The sequence below is a fragment of the Ochotona princeps genome, chromosome 6 (genome assembly GCF_030435755.1).
Source record: "Ochotona princeps isolate mOchPri1 chromosome 6, mOchPri1.hap1, whole genome shotgun sequence".
Classification (NCBI taxonomy): domain Eukaryota; kingdom Metazoa; phylum Chordata; class Mammalia; order Lagomorpha; family Ochotonidae; genus Ochotona; species Ochotona princeps.
This window is the reverse complement of record NC_080837.1, coordinates 7,708,648-7,732,408: the sequence shown is the minus strand read 5'-3', so window position 1 is coordinate 7,732,408 and position 23,761 is coordinate 7,708,648. Positions and strand designations below refer to the sequence as shown.

Genomic DNA, 23,761 nt, shown 5'->3' with positions numbered 1-23,761 from the left:
AAAAATAGAGGATCTAACATCTGAATAATAGGAGTTTCAACAAGCAATAATAAAACAACATTTTAAAAAGAAGAAATTGAGTGCTCTCAGAACCTCCTTTAGTTGTGAGAGGCGTCTGCTTTGTAAAGCTTCCCTGTTTCACTTTGTTCAAATAAGCCTTACTGAGAAGAGTTAGCCTACAGAGTTTCTGTTTTCACCATTCCGGGAGCCGGGTGGCTGCAGGATCTGACACAGACCTCCGATGACTCCTCGGAAGCCCCAGAATCTTGCTGTATTTGAGCACTTTAAAAGTCTGATTAATTTAAAAAGACAAGGGGAGCCCCGTCACATACTGAAGTACTTTAATCCTAAAGAGGTAGTACAGTGTCATGGCTCAAAATGAAAAACGCGAGAATGGATCCCAGAGCCCCCTGACCGGCTGCTGTTCATATTAGTCACCAGGGGGTGCGTGTTCTCCGCTTCCCAAGGCCACGCCAAGGGTGCCTCTCAGGAGCAGTAGGAGCCACTCTCATTGCACAGCAAGCCCCGTCGGACCTCAACCTCTAGAGCTGTGGACCCTCGGATTCCCCTGGACACCCAGCCATTTGGGCTAATCATCTCCGGCAGAGCTGGGAAGTGACGCTTTCCTGGCACGAAGAGCTCCTGTGACTGACCTTGTGGCCGACCAGGGACTCGCCAGCCTTCGGAACCGCAGGCTCCGGTGATCCGGGCTCCAGCGATCCGTTTGCAGCGCCAGCCAGACATCCGGCGGTGGCCTCCACACGGACGTTGTGACCGCCAGGTTAGAGCCCGGGTCTGTGTGGGGAGCTGGGAAGGCGAGTGTGGTCCGGGACCTGACAATCTGAGCTGGGTGTTTGGGACCAGCTGCAGGCAGAGGGAGTCGGGGACTCAGGGAGCCACCTTGTGTGGAGAGACGCAAAGCGAAGTTGACAGAACAACACACAGGCCCCTTTCTGACTGTTCATACAGATCTGATCTAGGGGTGGAGGGGAGCACCGGCTCTGCTCCCTGCGGGGTCGGTGTGGTCCCTGGAACTGAAAACTAGCAACTGCAGTTCTCCACCTGGAGCCATAGCGGGTGGCAGGACAGCAGGTGTGAACCCTAAGTGGAGATCCAGAGTGGGCGTGTTGTTGGTTAACTGCGCGGAGCTGAGCCCACGGCAATAGTCTTGCAGCCTGGGGGGTCTGTGTAGTCCCTGGAGCTGACTGCGACAGCCCCCTGATCTTTCTGGCCACCAAGTCTGCCCAGGGTGACCTCAGGAGGTACTTAGACGTGTTGGCTAGCAGGGGGCGACAAGCTCAGTGCTGCCTATAAAATCAGTGCCACGGACAAAGCAATTATTCAGGACAGCTGTGTTTCCTAAACTCAGGGTACTGATTGAACATTAAAGTCAATTTATACACCTGAGGTAACAGACCATAGAGAGGTCGTCAAACAGATTGGCAATTACAAAAGGTAAAAGACAAGAAAAAAACACTATGAATGTTACTAAAGTCTCTCCAACAAAGGAGCAAAAGCTTCGCCCATTCTCAGAGTTAACTGGGGAAGACATTGAGAAAATGGGGGACAAAGAACTCAGAAAACTCATTGCAAAGCTGCTGGTCAACAATGAGAAGTACAAACAAGAGTTCAAAGAAGAAATAGCAGTAATACATCAAATTAAGGCTGATATATCAGAAATGAAGAACACAGTAGAGCAAATTAAAAATACAGTGGAGAGTCTCAAAAACAGAATGAATGAGGCAGAAGAAAGAATTTCAGAATTAGAAGATATTTCCTGCCACCACGAAGAAACAAACAAAAAGCTGGAAGCAGAGCTAGGTCAAGCTAAAAAAAGTATCCAAAAATTAAAAGATATGATTAAAAGGTCTAACATAAGAGTTATGGGTGTTCCAGAAGGTGCAGAAAGAAAAGCTGGGATTAGAGGTGTATTCAATGAAATAATACAGGAAAACTTCCCTAAGCTGAGCAAAGAATTAGAAAATAATATACAGGAGGGCTACAGAATTCCCAACAGAGTTGACCAAAAACGAACTTCATCACGACACATGATAATCAAACTCTCTTTATTTGAACAAAAAGAAAAAATCCTTAAATGTGCACGAGAAAAAAATCAAGTGTCATATAGGGGAACCCCAATTAAACTCACAGCTGACTTTTCAGAGGAAACATTACAGGCCAGAAGAGACTGGAGTGACATATTCCAGATTCTAAAAGAGAAAAATTCTCAGCCCAGAATAATTTACCCTGCAAAGCTCTCCTTTGTCTTTGAAAATGAAATAAAATTCTTCCACAATAAAGAAAAACTTCAAGATTTTGTCTCATCTAAACCTGCCCTACAAATGATATTCAAGGAAGTTCCTATGAAAAAAAAAAGAAATAGCAACCATCAGAAACAAAGGCAAATGTGGAGAACATCCAACTAAAACGCTAACACAAGACCTAATTTAGAACAACACATCGCCAAAATGACAGGACCAAACTGTCCCTTATCTATAATAACGCTGAATGTAAATGGCTTAAACTCATCAATCAAACGCCATAAATTGGAGGATTGGATCAAAAAACAAAACCCAACTATCTGCTGCTTACAGGAGACGCATCTTACCAACAAAGATCAGAAAATGTTGAAAGTGAAAGGATGGAAAAAGATATTTCAAGCAAATGGTAACGTAAGACAAGCAGGAGTAGCCATTCTTATATCAGATAACACAGACTTTGATGTGAAGAGCATCAAAAGAGATAAAGAAGGATACCACATAATGATCAAAGGATACCTCCAGCAAGAAGAGATCAGCATAATAAATGTTTATGCTCCAAATGCCAAAGCATCTAGCTACGTGAAACAAATATTAATGGGATTAAAGGGAGAAATAGACTCCAATACGATCATAGTGGGGGACCTTAATACCCCATTAACACAGAGGGACAAATCAAAAAACCAGAAACTCAGCAAAGAAACAATAGAACTCATTCAAACTCTAGAGCAAGTGGACTTAGTTGACATCTATCGAACCTTTCATCCTACTGACAGAGAATACACGTTTTTCTCATCAGTACATGGAACTTTTTCCAGAATTGATCATATTATAGGCCATAAAACAAGCCTTAGCAAATTTAAAAAAGTGGAAATCATACCATGCACGTTCTCAGACCACCAAGGAGTGAAGCTTGAGACCAAGAATTCGAAACACCAAGGAAGACTTACAAACATATGGAGGCTGAACAATATATTACTAAATGAGCAATGGGTTAGAGAGGAAATCAAAGGGGAAATTAAAAAATTGCTTGAAACAAATGAAGGCATCAACACAACTTATCAGAACTTATGGGACACAATCAAGGTGGTGCTGAGAGGAAAGTTCATTTCAATTAATGCTTATTTCAAGAAACAAGAAAAGCACCAAGTAAATCAGCTAATCTTACAGTTGAAGGAACTAGAAACACAACAACAAAGCAATCCTAAGACTAGTAGGAAAAAAGAAATCATCAAAATAAGGGAGGAAATAAACCAAATAGAGACCAAGAGGACTATACACAAGATTAATCAATCAAAGAGTTGGTTCTTTGAGAAAATCAACAAAATAGACTCCCCACCAGCCCGATTAATTAAAAAAAGGAGGGAGAAAATACACATCAATAGTATTAGAAATGAGAATGGAGATATAACAACAGATATCTTAGAAATACAAAGAATCATCAGGAACTACTATAAGCAACTATATGCAAACAAATCAGAAAACCTAGAGGAAATGGACAGATTTTTTGAACATATACAATCCACCAAAATTGAATCAAGAAGCAATTAACAATCTAAATAGCCCAATAACATGCACTGAGATTGAATTAACAATTAAAGCCCTCCCAACCAAGAAAAGCCCGGGACCAGATGGCTTCACTGCTGAATTCTACCAAACGTTCAAGGAGGAACTAACCCCAATCTTACACAAGCTTTTTCAAACAATAGAAAAAGAGGCAATTCTTCCAAACTTGTTCTATGAAGCTAATATCACTTTAATACCAAAGCCAGAGAGAGAAACAACAGAAAAAGAGAACTACAGACCGATATCCTTGATGGACATAGATGCAAAGATCTCCAATAAAATACTAGCCAACAGGATCCAACAACACATTAGGCAGATTATTCACCCGGACCAGGTGGGATTCATCCCAGGCATGCAGGGATGGTTCAACATTCGCAAAACAATAAATGTGATACATCACATCAAGAAGTTGACTCATAAAAACCATATGATCCTCTCAATAGATGCAGAGAAGGCATTTGATAAAATCCAACACCACTTCATGTTAAAAACCCTAAACAAGATAGGCATAGAAGGAACATTCTACAACATAATCAAAGCAATTTACGATAAACCCAATGCCAGTATCATACTAAATGGGGAAAGACTGGAAGCCTTCCTGCTAAAATCTGGAACTAGACAGGGATGTCCACTCTCACTGCTACTCTTCAATATAGTTTTGGAAGTCCTTGCCAGAGCTATTAGACAAGAAAAAGCAATTAAAGGAATACAAATTGGAAATGAGGAATTCAAATTATCACTATTTGCAGATAACATGATTCTCTACATAGGAGAACCAAAAGACTCAGTCAAAAGACTATTGGAACTCATAAGAGACTTTGGCAAAGTAGCAGGATACAAAATTAATGAACACAAATCAATGGCACTAGTGTATACAAATAATTCCACCGCTGAGAAAGAAATTGTAAGTACAGTTCCCTTTAAAATAGAGGAAAGGAATCTTAAATACCTAGGAATTAAGTTAATTAAAGATGTGAAAGACCTCTATGATGAAAACTATAAATCATTTTAAAAAGAAATAGAAGACCTTAAAAAATGGAGAACCTTACCATGTTCTTGGATTGGCAGGATCAACATTATCAAAATGGCCATATTACCGAAAGCAATATATAGATTCAACGCAATCCCAATCAAAATCCCAGCAACATTCTTCTCAGAAATAGAAAAGATGATACAGAAGTTCATCTGGAATCACAAAAGACCACGAATAGCTAAAGCTGTCTTGAAAAATAGAAATCAAACCGGAGGAATCACAATTCCAGACCTCAAGACATACTATAGAGCAGTGGTTATCAAAACAGTCTGGTACTGGTACAGAAACGGAGAAGAAGATCAGTGGAACAGAATAGAAACACCAGAAGGGGATCCACACATGTATAGTCAACTAATCTTTGACAAGAAAACAGAAAACAATCCAGGTAAAAAACCTGGTCTATTCAATAAAAGCTGTTGGGACAACTGGATAGCAGCTTGCAGAATAAAGAAGCAGGACCCACACCTGTCGCACTATACAAAAATCAGCTCTAATTGGCTCAAGGACCTAAACCTACACCCAGAAACCATTAAACTACTAAAGGAAAACATAGGAAGCACACTCCAAGATATAGGAACAGGGAAAGACTTTTTAGAAAAGATGCCTAAAGCAATGGCGATCAAATCCAAAATGAACAAATGGGACTATATCAAACTAAAAAGTTTCTGTACAGCAAAGGAAACAATTAAAAAAGTGAAGAAGCAACCAACAGAATGGGAGAAAATTTTTGCATTCTACACAAGTGACAGGGGACTAATATCTAGAATCTACAAAAACAAACCCTGTAGCAAAATGGGCAAAGGAAATGAACAGACATTTCTCAAAAGAACAGATTCAAATGGCTAACAAACATATGAAAAGATGCTCAGGCTCTCTAGCCATCAGAGAGATACAAATGAAAACCACCTTGAGGTACCACCTAACTCCTGTGAGACTGGCCTACATTCAGAATTCGAAAAACAACACATGCTGGCGTGGATGTGGGGAGAAAGATAACCTCCTTCACTGCTGGTGGGAGTGTAGGCTAGTACAAACATTGTGGAAATCCATAGGGAGAGTGCTTGGAAAATTGCAAATAAATCTGCCATATGACCCAGCAATCCCGCTCTTAGGAATATACCCAACAGAAGTAAAATCTGCATATGAGAAGGGAATCTGTAATCCTATATTTACAGCAGCACAATCTACAATAGCAATGACATGGAAACAAACCAGATGTGCGTCTAAGGAAGAATGGTTAAAAAAACTGTGGTACATCTACTCAATGGAATATTATTCAGCTGTCAAGAAGAACGATATTATTCTATTTAAAACCAGGTGGTCCCAACTAGAAACCATTATGCTCAGCGAAATGAGTCAATCACAAAAGAATAAATACCATATATTCTCTCTCATATAAGGAAGCCAACATGGAAAGGGTAACTCCAATAGTCCATTGAGCGTCTGTTGGCTGTTTTGGCTGTGTCTCAGATGTTTTGATGTTTTTATGTTGGTTTGTTTGCTTCCAAATAATTTCTTTTCTCTAGTGGAGTTCATCAAGTGCCCATGGAGTATGCAATGGCAACATAGTTCCTAAGAGACTTCTGTGTTTCCTTTTAGTTAAGCATGTGCTGCCTACTCAGTGGCACATTACTTAATCAAGGTGCTACAATTTGTTGTTGACGTTGTTGCTGTTGTTATTCATGCTGTGATTGATGTGGCTGTTATGAAATGATGTCAATCCGAACAATAGCTAAAAAAATGTTCTAGATATGAGAAAAAAATGTCTTTGGTATTTTGAGATTGCAATAAGCTTGTAAATTGCTTTAAGTACGATGGGTATTTTGATGATATTAATACTTTTAATATATAGGAATTTGATTTTAACAGATAATTTTGTACTATGAATGTTTACTGTTAGTACCAGGTGTGAAATATGGCTTTTTGTTATTGTTATACTTTTATTTTCAAAAGATTAATTTTTCTGGCCGAAAGTCTTAATTATTTTAGAAGTAATCTGTGACTACTTTGCCATGTGTGTGTTTTTCCTTTCTTCCTGCGTGTTCCATGAGGAAGATATTCTGACTTTGTAGATGAAACATGCTTATGCTTTATTGTACAAGAAGTCTTAAGTTTTTAAAGCAAATAAAGGTGTTTTTTTTAAAAAAGAAGAAATTGCTGAGTTCAAGAATGGAAAGGGACGAATTTTCCTTTACCTGGTGGAGAGTCCATTGAGTGTCTAATACAAGGGGTGGACATAAATCCACAGCTGGCAATGCCTCGCGCCCCCATTTCCTACACCCCTCCGCTCATTCTCAGTAGCTCTTCTTCCCATCCAGCTCCCTGCTTGTGGCCTGGGAAAACAGCAGAGGATGGCCCAAAGCCATCCCACGTGGGAGACCCAGAAGCAGCTCCTGGATTTTGGGATTCACTCAGCTCTGGCTGTTGCGGAGTGAACCAATGGACGGAAGATCTTTCTTTTTTTTTTTTTTTTTCTCTTTGTAACTATGACTTTCAAGTAAAATAAATAAATCTTTTGCAAAAAGAAAATCTCATTTTAGAAAAACCCATTATTACTCAACATAGTTTCCAATATTCTTCCCCAAATTACCCATCTTTATTTAACCTACAGACTCATATTACGGCCATGCATAGTCTAATTAGTATAAGTTTTTAGTAAGACTGATAATTCATTCATGTAGTATTTCTGGGATAAAACTGGTTCAGTTTTCCCTATACATTTGCAATTATGTAGGAAAAAAATGAGTAAAGAGATGAAGGACACCTAAAATGTTGTCAATTATGGAAACAAAGAAATACAAACAGTGAAATAAACACTCAGCTACATGTATTCCCAAGATCCTCTGGGGACAGAGTCACAGAAGGGCAGGGGATTAGAGAGTTTCCAAGCCAACCAGAGAAAGGAGAAAAGGCAGTTGGCAAAAAGAACAAAGCCAAAGGGTGCAGGTGGTGGCAGGCACCCATCCACCTTCTAATCTCTCAATAAACAGTATTCATGATTCGGCACAAATCACATAACTTCTGGGGTAGAGTTTGGAACCTTGAAGTCACTGCCTTTTTTCTGAAAACAGTCCTGTCTTGTCAACAAGGATACCACGATTAGAGAATATAAAGAAAGAACAAAAGAGAGACAAAAGAGAGTTAGACGAAGGAGGTCAGGATAGATTTCCTAAAGGAACATGACCTTGAACAATAGGAATTATTCAGATTTGGGGGCTGGTGTTATAGTACAGTGAATAAAGTCACTTTTCAAGTCATCAATATTCCACATCAAGTCCCAGCGGCTCAGCTTTCATTCCAGCCTCCTAATGTTCCTGGAAAGGCAGTGGATGATGGTCCCGGTACGTGAGCCTTGGTCATCCATGTGGTAGACCAAGACGAAGTTTCTGACTCCAGGTTTTGGCCTCAATCGGTCTTGGCTGTTGAAGCCAAAAGACTCTCTCTCTCTCTCCTTCTCTGCCTTTTAAATACATAAAAATATTTCTTAAAAAATTAACTACATTTTGGCCCTGGTGGCGTGGCCTAGCAGCTAAAGCCCTCACCTTGAACACGCCGGGATCCCATACGGGCGCCGGTTCTAATCCCGGTGGCTCCACTTCCCATCCAGCTCCCTGCCTGTGGCCTGGGAAAGCGGCTGAGGACAGCCCAATGCTTTGGGATCCTGCACCCATGTGGGAGTCCTGGAGGAAGTTCCTGGTTCCTGGCTCCTGGCTTCAGATCAGTACAGCACTGGCCGTTGCAGTCACTTGGGGAGTGAATCATTGGATGGAAGAGCTTCCTCTCTGTCTTTCCTCCTCTCAGTATATCTGACTTTGTAATAGAAATAAATAAATCTTTAAAAAAATTAACAATATTTTACACTGAAAGACTGGAAAGTATAATAAATAGCAATTTGGGGAGACAATGACAGTTAGACAGATGATGAAGAATTCAAGGCCACAGCAGCATTTTAAAACATCACCAAAAATTAGGGCCTAACACAGCAGTCTAGCAGCTAAAGTCCTCGCCTTGTAGGTGCTGAGATCCCATATGGGCACCGGTTCTAATCCCGGTGGCCTCACTTCCTATCCAAGCTCCCTGACTGTGGCCTGGGAAAGCAGTCAAGGACGGTCCAAAACCTTGGGACCTTGCACCCATGTGGGAGACCCAGAAGAGGTTCCTGGCTCCAGCTCCTGGGTTTGGATTGGCTCAGCTCCAGCCATTGCAGCCATTTGGGGTGTGAATCAGCAGACAGAAGATCTTCTTCTCTGTCTCTCCTCTTCTTTGTATATCTGACTTTCCAATAAAAATAAAACAAATCTTTTAAAAAGTTGTCTTTAAAAAAATCACCAAAAATTAATAGACCAGGGAAAGGTGCGGGGGGAGAATTGAGTGTCAGGAATCTTGAAAACCCTTCCCACATATGGAAAAGAAAGAAGATACGAAGGTTAATTAGAGATAATATAACAGGAAATTGAACAACTAATTGATGTCCAACAGAAAATACCAGAATCAATGGGTAGGAATAAATAACAAGTGATACAGTAAAAGAAAAACACCCAATATCAGAAAACAACCTAGCTCTACATTACACAAGTGTTACCATGAGCCAGGAAGATACAAATCAAATGAGACAGACAGGTAGACAAAGCTTTGTCAACACTTCCCCGCAAAGAAAATGTTGTAACCTTCAAGATTTTTCTTGGCATCCGATTCATCTAGAAAAGATCAAAAAGGTAATAACACCGTACACTGAACTGAATAAAGAATTTAAGAGGATGAATGTCTCCCAAGAATGTTATACTCAAATAAGCCCTTCACTGTTTACACGTGAAAGCTAAGAGAAAGGCATTTTCAGGTATAGGAGCACTCATAAAGTGTAAGACCCACACATTTATTCTGAAACAAAAAAGGTTATGATCTTGCTCCTCCAAGTGTGGTCCCTGGGCATGCAGTACTGACACCCCTCTGAAATCTGTAAGGAACCCAAATTCTTGGGCCCCCTCCAGCAGCGTTAGTGCCTCAAAGTCTACAGTTTTAACAACATTCCCAGGTGATTCATACGCACATTAAAATTCCAGGGCGCAGCCCAAAAATGGGTTTCTGCCAACAAAAGGGTGACTCAAAATGCAGAACTGAAAAGGCTGACAATGAGCCTTGAAGTAAGGCACATGCACACAATTAAATTTTAACAGTGCTTTGAAATATGATGGTGCAAGAGAAGATAGAAAAGAAAAAAAACTGTCAAATGAAATGGGGAGGAGCATCCCAAATTCCAATCACAAAATCATATCAATGGGAACGAGGAGCAAAAGCAAAACAAATTCACCATCTTACACAGGGAGAAATCAAAAGACACTATCATCGGCACTACTCACCGAAAAATAATTATTCAAATATGGTTTTTAAGACATCATACGTTCAAAACAAGCCATAAACATAATTCTAAATCACTAGAGGCAACATGCAAAAAGAAAAGCATCAAAGAAAATATAGTTTTAAATATAGATGGTAATCTGAGCACATATGTTGAGCTCTTCCCCCTGACAAATTCCTGATGAAGGGGCTGGGGTAGCACGCTAAGCCTCTGCCTGCCACACAAGGATCCCATAAGGGCGCTGGTTTGTGTCCCAGCTACTCCACTCTGATTCCAGCTTCCTGCCTGTGGCTTGGGAAGGCAGCAGAGGATGGCTCAAGTGCTTGGGACCCTGCACCCACGTGGGAGACTGGGAGGAAGACTCTCAGCTTTGCACCAGTTCAGCTCCCGCCGTTGTGACAATTTTGGAAGTGAACCAACCGATGGAACATCTTTCTCTCTGTTCTCTCTGTAATTCTACCTTTCAAACAAAAATAAATCTCTCTTAAAAAGCAAAAACCAAATTCTAAGAAAAGGATCAACACAGTTTATGAATAAATGAATACCTGCCTATCATATCTGGAAATTAATAGAGGCTACACACAAGCTAAAACGTCAAGTCATGTTTGTTGTATATTGAGTAAGCAAGACTGAACTCAAGGAGAGCACAGAAACACACCACTCATTGTACACAAAGGAGATGCCCAACCCTGGGGCCAGAGGAAGAGAGACAGAAAGCAAAATTCACCCATCCCCTCTAAACTAAGAATGAGTGAGGTGGCAGCCAATCACTGGCAAGCAAGGGCACGAAGGTGGCTAGTGCAGGACAAGGCTGTTCATTAAAGATGCAGGAGAACCCACCAGCCATGGTTGGCAGGGGCGGGGAAGCAGGCGCAACAGGTGGTCCCTGTAGGGCACAGTGTCTATATTTGGTGGGGTGTTCAAAAGGAATAGGAAAACAGGGAGGCAGTGCACAGAGTGTTTTCAAATAAAGGAAAACTACTCCCCCACCACCCCAGATAGGAAAGATATGGCTTAACACAGACAACGTGAATGCCACCAACTGAGCTTCCTGGTCACCCTGTGGAAGGATGTGAAGCTGCAACAGACCCAAAGCCGTGATTCTACCCAGAAGGAAGGGCATTTTTTTCCCACAGTTAATACTGTGTTGGGAAGGGAATGGGCTACACTCTGACGCTAAGCCCAGTCTCTGACATTTGGAGCATAGGAACATTGAGATAAACACATATGCACCTCTGTGCATGTATGTGTATGTATATATGTACATATAGACACAGATCAGGGTACTTCAAAAGGTTCATGGAGAATGGAATCCAGTATTAAGCTTGGGTGCAGAATTTTTAAACTCAGGCCCATGCAGGGCCTTCAAAAAGTCTGTGGAAAGGGGCTGGGGTCATGGAATAGTGAGTAAAGCTACTGCCTGCAAAACCAGAATACCCTATTGGCCGGGTTCACGACTCAGCTGCTTCATTTCCGTATCAAGCTCCCTGCTAGTGGCCTGAGAGGCAGTGAGGGACGGTCCAGGAGCTTGGGCCCAGGCCACCCAAGTGAGAGAGCCAGATGCAGCTTCTGCTTCCTGGCTTTGCCGGGCTCAACTTTGGCTACTGCAGCCATCCGTGGAGTGGACCAGGGTAAGCAAGTCTCTTTTGTCTCTCTGTTTGTGGGTGTGAAACCGCTCTAATTCTGATTTTCAAATAAACAATCCTTCTAGAAGAAAAGTTTGTGATTATCTTACAATGTATTATAAATGGGTGCAATGTTCATTTTCCCACTCGATTATTATTCATAGCTGTTGTTTACATTCCCACTAAACTTTTTGCTTTTTTCCTTGTTAAGTTCCTTATTCACAGCAACAGGAAACCTTTTCATGGTGATGTGAACTTAAAATATGCCATCTCAAAAACAAACAAAAAAAGAGAAGGAAAGAGAACGGGAAGGAGAGAGGGCGAGGGAAAAGGGGAATATCATTATGTTGTTAAAACCGTAGCTACAAACCAAATTGAAAGTGTTAAAAAAAAAACACCCTAAATTATGAAAGTTTAAAAAACTCTAAAATTTTAGAATTAAAAATTAAAATTTTAGAATTAAAAAAATTTTTTTTCAAAAATACCCCAATCTAATTTTAAAATTAAAATTTGAATTAAGAACAAGTTTGTGGAAAATAGACACTTAGGAAAAAAACCGCATTCTCTGTTTTCCCATGAACTTTCTGAAAGAGGCCTTATTTATCCAGATATTTCCTTACCTTCACTCTTCTAACTTTTTAAGTGCAAGTTTAGACCACTGAGTTGATTTTTGGGTTTGGTTTTATTTTTTACCAAACTCTTTTCGAATATATTCATTTGAGCCTAGAGAGTTCCTTAGGAGGATGAATTTACATGCATTTTCCAAATTTTTAATATTTACAAGATAGCAGCAAATACATTTTTTAAAAAGATTTACTTATTTTTATTGGAAAGTCAGAAATACAGAGAGGAGGAGAGACAGAGAGGAATATCTTCCATCTGATGTTCACTCCCCAAGTGGCCACAATGGCCAGTGTTGCACCAATCTGAAGCTAGGAGCCAGGAGTTTCTTCTAGGTCTCCCATGTGGGTGCAAGGTCCCAAGGCTTTGGGCCATCCTCGACTGCTTTCCTATGTCACACGCAGGGAGCTGGACGGGAAGTGGAGCAGCCCAGATTAGAACCGGTGCCCTTATGGGATCTCAGTGCATGCAAAGTGAGCACTTCAGCTGCTAGGCTACCGCACTGGGCCCAGATAAAATTTTAAAAGACCACAAATATGTAAGCTTCAGAAAGCCTGATTGTGGTTGTTTTAAGCAGCTCTTCCCTGAGCTTCACTTTTTCCTGCACGTTCGTCTTCCATGCAGCATCTTCCCCCTTTTCTGGAAGAACTCTCCGGAGCACTTCTGTTAACACTAGCCACCAGACAGTCAAGAATTCTGTTGAGTTCTGTTTTTCTGAAGATGTCTTCATTTCACTTTCGCTTTGGAAGGGTATCTTGGCAGGGTGGGAAATTCTAGTGCAGTGGTATTTTCTTTCAAGATGTAAACTTGTCATCGCATTGCCTTCCTACAAGAAATTGGTAGTCAGCCCTATTTTTCCAGCCTGAGTTTTGTGCCTTTGAAAATACTGTTTCTCTTGGAGTTTTAAAATTTTACTATGATGTGTTTATTCCTGTAGATTCTGCTTCAAGTTTGCAGAATTTCTTGAACTTGGGGTTTGGTCAATTTGACAAACTTGAGGGGGAAATTTTGAGTTCCTACTTCTTCAAAAAGTGTTTCTTCTCTAGTCTCCAGGGAAGAGTCCAGAAGAAGTCCCTGGCTCCTGGCTTCAGCCTGGTCCAGTGTGAGGCCATTGCAGCTTTTTGAGGAGTGAATCAACAGATGGAAAATCATTCAGTCTCTCTCTCTCTCTCTCTCTCTCTCTCTCTCTCTCTCTCTCATCCTCTATGTGACTCTGCCTATCCAATAAATAAATATTTTAAAAAATAAAGGTTTTTTTTTTTTTCAAAAAAAGATTCTGGGCCCAGTGCCATAGCCTAGTGGCTAAGGCCCTTGCCTTGCATCCGCCAGGATCCTATATGGGTGCTGGTTTGTGTCCCGGCTGCCTCACTTCCCATCAGCTCCCTGCCTGTGACCTGGGAAGGCAGGAGAGGACAGTCCAAAGCCTTGGGACCCTGCACCCACATGGGAGACCTGGAGGAGATTCCTGGTTCCTGGTTCCTGGCTTTGGATCAGCGCAGCTCCAGCCGTTGCAGCCGTTTGGGGAGTAAACCAGCTGATGGAAGATCTTCCTTTGTCTCTTCTTCTCTCTGTATAGCTAACTTTCCAATAAAAATAAGTAATTTTTAAAAAGATTGATTGTAATCACTGTTGGACAAGTTGGTGATGACAGATTTTCATTATTTTGTGTTTATTTGGTAAGAATTTTAAAAATGAAAGAACAGAAAAAAAAATAGAAAAGAATCACCTCCAAATGTTCAGTTCTGGAAATTTAGTGGTACTTGAGATTCAAAAGTTTGAGAACCCAGTTCTGCACCCTGGCCCACGTACACGGGTCCACTCTTCTCCAGCTGCTCTGACACCCTCCAGGCACAGAAGTTTCTTTGCATTTCCTCCTCCTGGTTCTTTTACACTCTGCTCTCACGGTCTAATCTTTTTTGTTGTTGTTGTTTTATCCATCCCTTGACGAAGCTTTTAAATGTTCCTCATCTGACTGTTGTAGGCTGTTTGTCTCTCTCAATTTTGTAATAGCCAAAGAACCATGTGGGCAGGACCTGTGTTACCTGAATTTTAAACTTCTTTTTAAAAAACTTACTTATTTGTATCTGAAAGGCACAAGTGCACAGAGGGAAGCTGAGACAGAGAGAGAACATCTTCTGCCTGCTGGCTTACTACCCAAGTGGCCACAATGGCTGCAGCTGAGACAATCTGAAGCCAGGAGTTTCCTGCCAGCTCTTTCATGGGGGTGTAAGGTCCCAAGGCTTTGGGCCATCCTCTACTGCTTTCCCAGGCCATCAACAGGGAACTGGATCAGAAGTGGAACAGCTGGAACACAAACTGGTGCCCAAATGATACACTGGTACTAGCAAGTAAAGGATTAGCTTGTGGAGCCACCACGCCAGCTCCTGAATTTTGAACTTCCTACCCACATAAGGTTATCAGAAGGGTCTGGAGCTGCAGACTCCTGGATACCGCCTTGTGAGCCCGCTTCTCACTCCATGCCGTCAAACAAAAGAAGAGATGGGAGTCCCTTTCTTCACTGTTATTGGTACAGCCCATAAATAACAAAGATCTAGTCCTCACTGTACCTTCATTAGGGCCCTGGGATACAAGAATGAAGCCACGATGAAATGACTGACAGTCTCCTACATGCTTGGGAGACACCCCAGCGGCAGCATGATAGACTTGGGAAAATTCACAAAAGACACACATTGTGAGACTGGAAGGGAGAACAGAGGGGAGGGGAGGGGAGGGAGCTTGGGGGAAGGAGAAGTGAGACCCCAGTGCCAACTAAACTATATCAAAAAACAATAACACGATAATAAAAAAGCAGCAACAGAGTCCAGTTAGGAAAGAGGAGACAGGGGCCTGACACTGCGGCATAGCAGGAGCAAACTGCTATCTGTGATGCCTGCATCCCGTGCTGCAGTAGCACGGCAAGCGCCAGCTGCTCCATTTCCAATCCAGCTCTCTGTTCATGACCCAGAGTGGCAGTGGAGTCCTTGGCCCACACCCGTGTTAAGCCAGGATGACTCTTGATCATCCTGGCTTCCGCTGGGCCCAGCTCCAACTGCTGCAGCCATGCAGAGAATGAATCCCTGGAAAGAAAGAGTCTCTCTCTCACCGCCTCTCTTTCTCTTTGCTGCTCTGCTTTTAAAATAAATAAATTCCTTTTTTTTTCCTGGAAAAAAACAGAGGAAGGTAAAAATTTTGGGTGGGATTTTAAACTGTCACATAAAGAATCATCTCAAATTTTCCCAGGAGAAATGATAAATGTAGGCTTATTACAAATTCATTTTATAAATAATCTTACATTATATTAAAATTTTTAAAAAGATTTATTTATTTTTCATTGGAAAGGCAGATATACAGAGAGAAAGGACAGACAAGATCTTCCGTCTGATGATTCACTCCCCAAGTGACCACAACGGTTAGAGCTGCGCTGATCCGAAGCCAGGAGCCAGGAGCCTCTTCTGGGTCTCCCATGCGGATTCAGGATTCCAAGGCCCTGGGCTATCCCCGACTGCTTTCCCAGACCACAAACAGGGAGCTGGATGGGAAGCGGGGCTGCTGGGACTAGAACCACCGCCCATATGGGATCCTGGCGCCTGGTTCGTTATATTCAATTTTATTCGATACAATTTATCTAAGATAGGTCAACAGAATTTGCACTACCTTTTAAAAAAGATTTATTTATTTATTTATTTATTCAAAAGACAGACTGACAAAGAAACAGAGTGATAGAGGATGGGGGAGACAGAAATCTTTTCCATCCAATGGTTCATTCTCCAAGTGGCCACAAAGATCAAGTCTGGGTCAGGCTGAAACAAGAAGCCAGGAACTCCACCCAGGTCTCCTAAGCATGCAGCAGGATGCAAGCACTTGGTTCATTATCTTCTGCCTTCTCAGGTGCATCAGTAGTGAATTGGAGCTAAAGGAGAGCATACAGGACTCCACCCATTGCTCCAATACAGGATGGTGTCATTTCAAGTGAAGGCTTAATCCACTGTACCAAGACATCTGTTCCTTGCATTGCCTCCTTACTCATTACAATTTTCCTAGGTGATCAGTAGTAAAACCACAGTCTCTCTAAGGCAGGATCCAGCAGGCTTGACATCTGACCCTGACACTTGACTTACTATGCCAGACTTTCCCTCCTCAAAGTCAGAATTTCTGATATCTTTCTCCTATGAGCTGGCAATGAGATACAGTCAACCCATGGAGAAGGAGACAATCACTATTTAAAGGTGGTAATTTGAGGTGGATTACTGTTTAGACATAGGAGGTGTTAAGCCGCTATCACAGCACAGAGAGACTTCAAAAAGTTTACCGAGTACGATGAACTTTTTTAAATTCATGCCTACTTTTTTTCATAATATGTACTTTCTATGAACTCTGTGAAGATTCTTGTCGCACATCCCCTTCCTGTCTGCCAGGAGAGCCTGACTCTTCCCACCTGCAGGAGCCCCGGGCCATCAGGACACCACTGACCTGCCTGTCAAACACCGGCGCAGGGAATAGGAGGCCCCTCCTCCGCAGGTTCGGGAGCAGTCACTCCAGTCACCCCACGCGTCCCAGTTGCCATCTTTGTCTTCTTCCGAATGAGCATTTCTTGAGGTCTAAATGCGAGAAAACAAACAATGAGCCTTGGATAAGTGTGGTGGCGTGAAGACTTTGACCCAGTTGTGTCAAAGTCTTCTAGCTCTAAAGAGAGACCAAAGGTTAAGTCATCCCAAATGAGAAAATCCCAGAGACCTGCTGTAAACATTGTGCTGAGAGTTAATGGCATTGCAGTGTACACAAGCAGTCATTGGTGTTGTGGCACAGTATATTAAGCCACTGCAGGAAGTGCTGACGCCAGCATCCTACAACAAAGCACTGGTCTAGATTCCTGCTAAGATTCCCAAAAGCACAAAATAACCTAAGAGTTTGGGCCCCTGATTCCCATGTGGGAGTCCCAAATGGAAATCCATGTTTGGCTTGGCTCCGATCTGGATGTTTTGATCTTTTGAGAATTGGACTAGTGGGTGGATGAGCTCTCTGTCTCTCTCTGTCACTCCACCTTACAACTAAATAAATAAGTCACTTTAAAAATTTTTGTTTAGAGTATATTTCATGTGTTTCTTTTCCCCATAAGTTTTGAACAAACTGCTAATGAAGAGAAATTGCTTCAGTCAAAAGGGAAGCATTTCCATTAAGATCCAAAACCAGACCACTACATTCACTCTCACCATTATTGTTCAGTGTAGTTGTGAAAGTTTTAGCCAAAGCCAGAAAAAGAAACCAAATGGATATAACTTTGAAAACAGGAAGCAAATTATCCATTTGCATGACATGGTCCCATATCCATGGAACCAAAAGTCTTTGAATAAACCTACCCAAGGATGTGAAGATCTCTACAACGAAAATTACTAAATATCAATAAAAGATATAGAATGTGCCAAGAAATGGGAAAAAAGCTTCCATATTCACAGACAGGAAGAACTAACACCAGGAAAATATCCATACTGCCCAAAGCAACTTACAAATTGAATGTAATCCCAATCAAAGTAACAAGAACATCCATCTTTTTCTTATTTTTCAGAAATGGAACAAGAAAAGGTCCTAAAATTCATATGAAAACACAAGAGATCCCCAAATACCTAATGCAAGTTTAACAATAAAACCTAGAAGCATCAAAAAGCAGATCTCAAGATGCACTACAAGGTAGTTAAAACAGGCTGATATTTGTCCAAAAATTGATACATAGGCCAATATAAAAAAATAGGAATCCAAGAAACTAAACCATTCATCTATAAACAACTAATCCTTGATTAGTTGTGCTGAATTTACTTCCTGGAGAAAGGACCATCTGCTTAACAAATGGCATTGGGAAAATAGGACATCCTCATACAAAAATCAACCAAAAGTAGATCAAGGGTCTAAATCCAGAATCTGACAACATCTAATTACAACAAGGAAAAACATGGGAAATGCTGCGAAATTGGCAGAGATTTCTTGGGAAAGATCCCAGAAGCACAGGAAATAAAAGCAAAAGTGGACAAATGGAATTCTACAAAGTTTCTGCACAACAAAGGGAACACTCAACAAAGTGAAGAGAAAACCAAAAGACTGGGAGAAGATAGTTGAAAACTGTGCATCCGACAAAGGATTAAAATCCAATGCATAAAAGCTGACAGGGGAATGTGGGCTCCCCTGCTGGACAACTACGTCCATTGGAAAGCGTGAGTCGGGAGGGGGCAGATCAGAATAGGCAGGGCTGTTACACCTGTGGGCCTCATGTGGGCTACATAAGGGAAGGGCCACGGTGGGCTGACTGTTTCGACTGGTGCAAGCAAAAACTATAGTGGGTGAGGGTTGGTTGGGCTAGCCGCAGTACTAGCTGGCAGAGGCTGGCACTTGGAGCTAATTCTGTCAAGTCAAATGCCAGAATCACCTGGAGAGTGCATAATCTGGGAGTGAGTGTAGCCTAGAAGGGAAATAGTGGGCACCTCCTTCGGGGCTACCACTCTCATTGGACAGCACGAACACCAGGACAGGGGCAGGGGTGGCTGTACAGAAGGGCACCTGCCAGTAGGTGTGTGGACTGGATAGTAGGTCGGTTGGGTTGAGCTGGGCTTCAATGCCCATCGACACGTGCGAGAGCTAAACAGGATGTGGGACAGTCTTGACAAGCTTGTGGTGTGTACTGGCAAGCATGGGAACCAGGGTAGGGGGCAGAACTGGTGGGGGTTATGGGGAGTCGCCCCAACCAGGCTGCAGCTCCAACCGGTTTGCGTGAGGACCGAGTATGAAGTGGGCAGGATCGAACTGGACTACAATACCCGTTGGTTCACGAGGAAGACAGGGCTGGAAACAGAACGAACCCAGCAATCCCAACGACCAGCATGAGCATAAGCTGATTGGTGTGACGGACGGTGTCGGACTCTGTACTAGCAAACTCGCGCAAGAATCAGGCCCGGGATCATCTCAGATGAAGTTTCTTTGGAGATCCCTCCAACTGAACTGCTGATCTTAGAACCCCAACCATGAAGAGACTGTCAGCCAGTGGATTCTGAATAGGGTTCATTGCGATTGGAACTGAGAGATTGGCAGCAATCCAGAACTGATGAACTATCAAAACTGTATGAGCAGGACCCTCAGAGCGCGCCTCCCGTTGGGGATCTGGGATGGGTGGGAGGTTGGGTGGGGCTTTTCCCTTTGTTTTTTTTTCCCTGACCCCAGATACAGGGTAAAATGATATTGATGTGGAAACAATGGTATTACCCACTTTCAAAAAAACCAACAAAACAAAACAAAACAAAACATTGAATAGGCAAATATAAAAAAAAATCCAATGCATATAAGAAGTTCAAGAAAAGCACCAAATAAAAACAAACAACCCAGTTAAGAAATGGGCAAAAACTATATGGCCAACAGACGCATGGAAAGATGTCCAGGATCATCTAACCACCAGGAAAATGCAAATAAAAATCACAGTGAGGTTTCCTTTCTCCCCAGTTAGAATACCTATCATTCCATAATCCAAAGAAAGCAAATGCTGGTGAAAACATAGAGGACAAGGTAGCCTAATACACTATGCATGGGAATCTAAACTGGCACAGTATGGAGATTCCTCATAAATCTGGAAACACATCTATCATATGACCCAGCCTTCCCACTCTTGGAAATTTACATAAAGGAAATAAAATCAGCATGTGAAAGAGGTAGCTATACTCCCATGTTTACAGCAGCTCAACTTACATAGCTAAGATCCAACCTAGATGTCCATCAACTGAGGGCTGGATGAAGAAAATATGATTTATATACAAGAGGCAATACATGAGCCACACACACACACAAAGTGATATCAGGCCCTTGGTGATAGCCTAGTGGTTAAATCCTTGCTTTGCCCAAGTAAGGATCCCATATGGGTGCCAGTTCATTTCCTGGCTGTTCCATTTTCCATCTAGCTTCCTGGTTGTGGCCTGGGAGGGCAGTACAAGAGAGCCCAAAGTCTTGGGACCCTGCACCTGCATAGGAGACCCGAAAGACGCTCCTGGCTGCTGGCTTCTGGTCAGTTCAGCTCTGGCTGTTGCAGCCACTTGGGGAATGAACCAGCAGATGGGAACATCTTTGTCTGCATCTCCTTCTCTCTGTATGGCTGCCTTTCCAATAAAAAATGTATTAAATCTTAAGGAAAAAAAGAAGTGAAACCTTGCCTTTTACAACAAAATGGATCCAACTAAAGACCATTAAGTTTAGTGAAATAAACCAGATCCCAAAATAAAAATACCTTAAATTTTCTCTGATTTGTGGTAGCTCTTATATAAAAACAAAACAAAACACCCTAAATATGTAAGAGTGAAACTGACATTACGTGACTTGATTATCAGTTATAGGCCTTACCTACATTATTATTTGTTGAACACTATTTCTAGCAGAGTATTAAGCCTGTGGATATAAAGTAAACTGAAAACAAACATTTTTTTAAAACGAAAGGAGGAGGAAGGAAGGTAGCCTTCCTTGTGTTTGTAGAATTACATCTTCTTTCATATTTTTTATTTATATAATGTAAAATTTTTATATGCTTCTCGTACACAGATTTAATACTTTTCCACTACCCTCCCTGCCATCCATGCTCCCATGATCTGTTACCCTTCCATTGTTTTTTTTTCTTTCAAGTTTTATAATGACATACTTTCAGTTTATTTTACTTTTTAAAGATTAATTTAGTTTTATTGGAAATGCAGATCAGATTTATGGAGAGGAGAGACAGAGAAAGATCTTCCATCTCCTAGCTCACTCCCAAATAGCTGAGCCAATCTGAAGCCAAGAGCCAGGAGATTCTTCCAGGTCTCCTATGTGGGTGCAGGGTTCCAAGGCTTTGAACATTCTCTACTGCTTTCCCAGGACACAGGCAGGGAGTTGGATAGGAAGTAGCACAGCCGGGACACGAACCAGTGCCCATATGGGATTCATGCACAAGCAAGGTGAGGATTTAACCACTGAGCCATTCATCTTATAATCACAAGCTTAATCCTTCAATAAATAAGAAATTCAACAAGAAGTATCTTGGAAATACATGCAATCTATTCTCTTTATATTAAGAAAAATATCTTTAAAGAAGATGTCGAATTGTCATTATGATAAGCAATGAGATGTATGAAAGAAAAATTTAAAAAAAACAAGATCACTTAAAGACTATTAGAATTCATGTGAGAGTTTGGCAAAATTGCAGGAAATATAATCAACACACACAAACAATATTATTTGTCTACACAAACAATGTAATAGTACAGAGAACTTTTAGGATCAGTCTCATTCAAACTCACTACAAAAAATACCCTTGGCATGAATTTAATCAAAGAAATGAAACATCTATAAAATTATGAAATATTAAGGATAGAAACAGAAGAAGGTACAAGAAATGGAAAAATTCTTCATGTTCATGGGTAGAAAGAATTAATAACATCAGAATGTCCATAATACTTAGAGCAATTTACAGATTTAATGTCATCCCAATCAATATGCCAAGAACATTCTTCTCAGTTCTAGAAAAAAAAAATGATCCTAAAATTTATATGGCTGTAGCAGACTCCCCTCCCCCAAGTAGCTAGCAATTGTAATCAGTGAAAACAAACCCAGAAGCATCACAATAACAGATCTCAAGACCTACCGCCGGGCATTTATAACCCAACAGCCTGGCACAAAAACAGATTCGTGGACCAAAGGAACAGATCAGAAACCCCAGAAATTAATCCATATATCTACAACCAATAATTTTTGAAAAATGGGCTAAAATCCCTCCCTAGAGAAAGGACAGTCTCTTCAACAAACAGTGTTGGGAAAACTGAATCTAAATGAAGAAGTCTGAAACAATCCTACCTCATTATCCTATACAAAAACCAATTCACCTATCATATGACCAACTCCAAGTGAATCAAGGATCTTATCAAGGATCTAAATACCTCAAATTACTAAAAGGGAAACACAGCAAGATATCTGCATGGGCAAAGACATCTTAGAAAAGAATCCAGATGCACAGGCAACAAGCAGAAGTTGGTCAGTGGCATTCCATCGGGCGAAGTCAACCATGCACAAAGTGAGGAGACCGCCAGTAGAATGGGGGAAATATTAGCAAACTGTGCCATCTGGAGAAGGATTAATATCAATAACCTAAGGGCCTCAAGAAATTCAACATTCAGTTAAGAAATGAGGAAAGGCAATGCCAGACATTTTCCAAAGAAGAGAATACAAATGGCCAAGTGGTACATGAACATAGGCTCAGGATCTGCAGCCAACAGGAAAACACGAGTAGAAACAACAATGAGATCTCACCTCATCCAAAATACAACAGCTATCTGTTAAATATTAAAACACGATCATAACACACGCTGGCAAAGATATGGAGAAAAAGGTACCCTACCACACTTGGCAGAAATATAAACTGGCACAACCACCACCACAGAAAGCAGTATACAGAGTCCTCAGAACATTACAAACAGATCTACCATACAACCCAGCCATCCCCACCACTAAGAAATTATCCTAGGGAAATGAAATCAGCATATAAAAAAGTTATCTTTATCCCTTGTTCAAAGCAGCTCAATTCACAATAGCTAAGACAGTGAACCAACCTAGAGGTCCATCAACTAATTAATTGGATAAGGAAAATGTGGTATATTTACATGATGGAATATTACTCAGGCATAAAAAAAGAATAAGATCTTGTCTTCTGAAAAAAAAAAGGAAGCAATTGGAAACCAGTTGGATCTGGCTTATTAGTAAAATAATGAGTTTCATATTTTTTCCCTGATTTGTGGTAGCTAACATGTAGAGTGCAAAATAAACCCTGAATGTATAAGAGTAAAAGTAATGTCTTATGATTTGATTGTCATTTGTAGCCCTTGTATATATTATTGTGAAACCTTGGTCTTTCTACTTTTGACTTCCTGGATTTAGGGGAGTATTAAGCATGTTTATAAAGTAAATGAAAATATGCTGTGGCAGAAAGAAAGATAAGAAAGGAAGGAGGAGGGATGGTGGGAACGATGGACAATCAAAAAAAAATATACACACACACACACACACACACATGCACGCAAGCAAACAAACAAACCCAAATTCTATTGACATACAGCAAAGTTCAAGTCAGACAGAATTCAGTCGGTAAGTTCTAGGATGGAGAACAGCAGGTGTTTGAAGGAAATCAGGAGATAAATAAGATGCAGTCTGTAGAAGGAACCGTCCAAGGGAAATGAAGAAACAATGACTAAATGGAAAGAGAGCTTTTTTTCCCAATAATTTTCAGGCAGGTCTCGCCGGTCAACAGGTCTGATGG

General features: G+C 41.3%; 1 protein-coding gene across 3 annotated transcripts in view; it reads right to left on the bottom strand.

Moving 5' to 3' along the window:
• ADAMTSL3 (ADAMTS like 3) overlaps nt 1–23,761 on the bottom strand; it is a 318,481-nt gene that overhangs the window by 202,207 nt on the left and 92,513 nt on the right. For all 3 annotated transcript variants that reach the window (XR_009245576.1, XM_058665539.1, XM_058665538.1), the window contains exon 4: nt 16,930–17,057. Coding sequence is in view for 2 of the 3 variants with exons in the window: in XM_058665539.1 (XP_058521522.1) it covers nt 16,930–17,057 (128 nt within the window). In the remaining variant the exon portion in view is untranslated. The remainder of the gene's footprint in view (nt 1–16,929; nt 17,058–23,761) is intronic.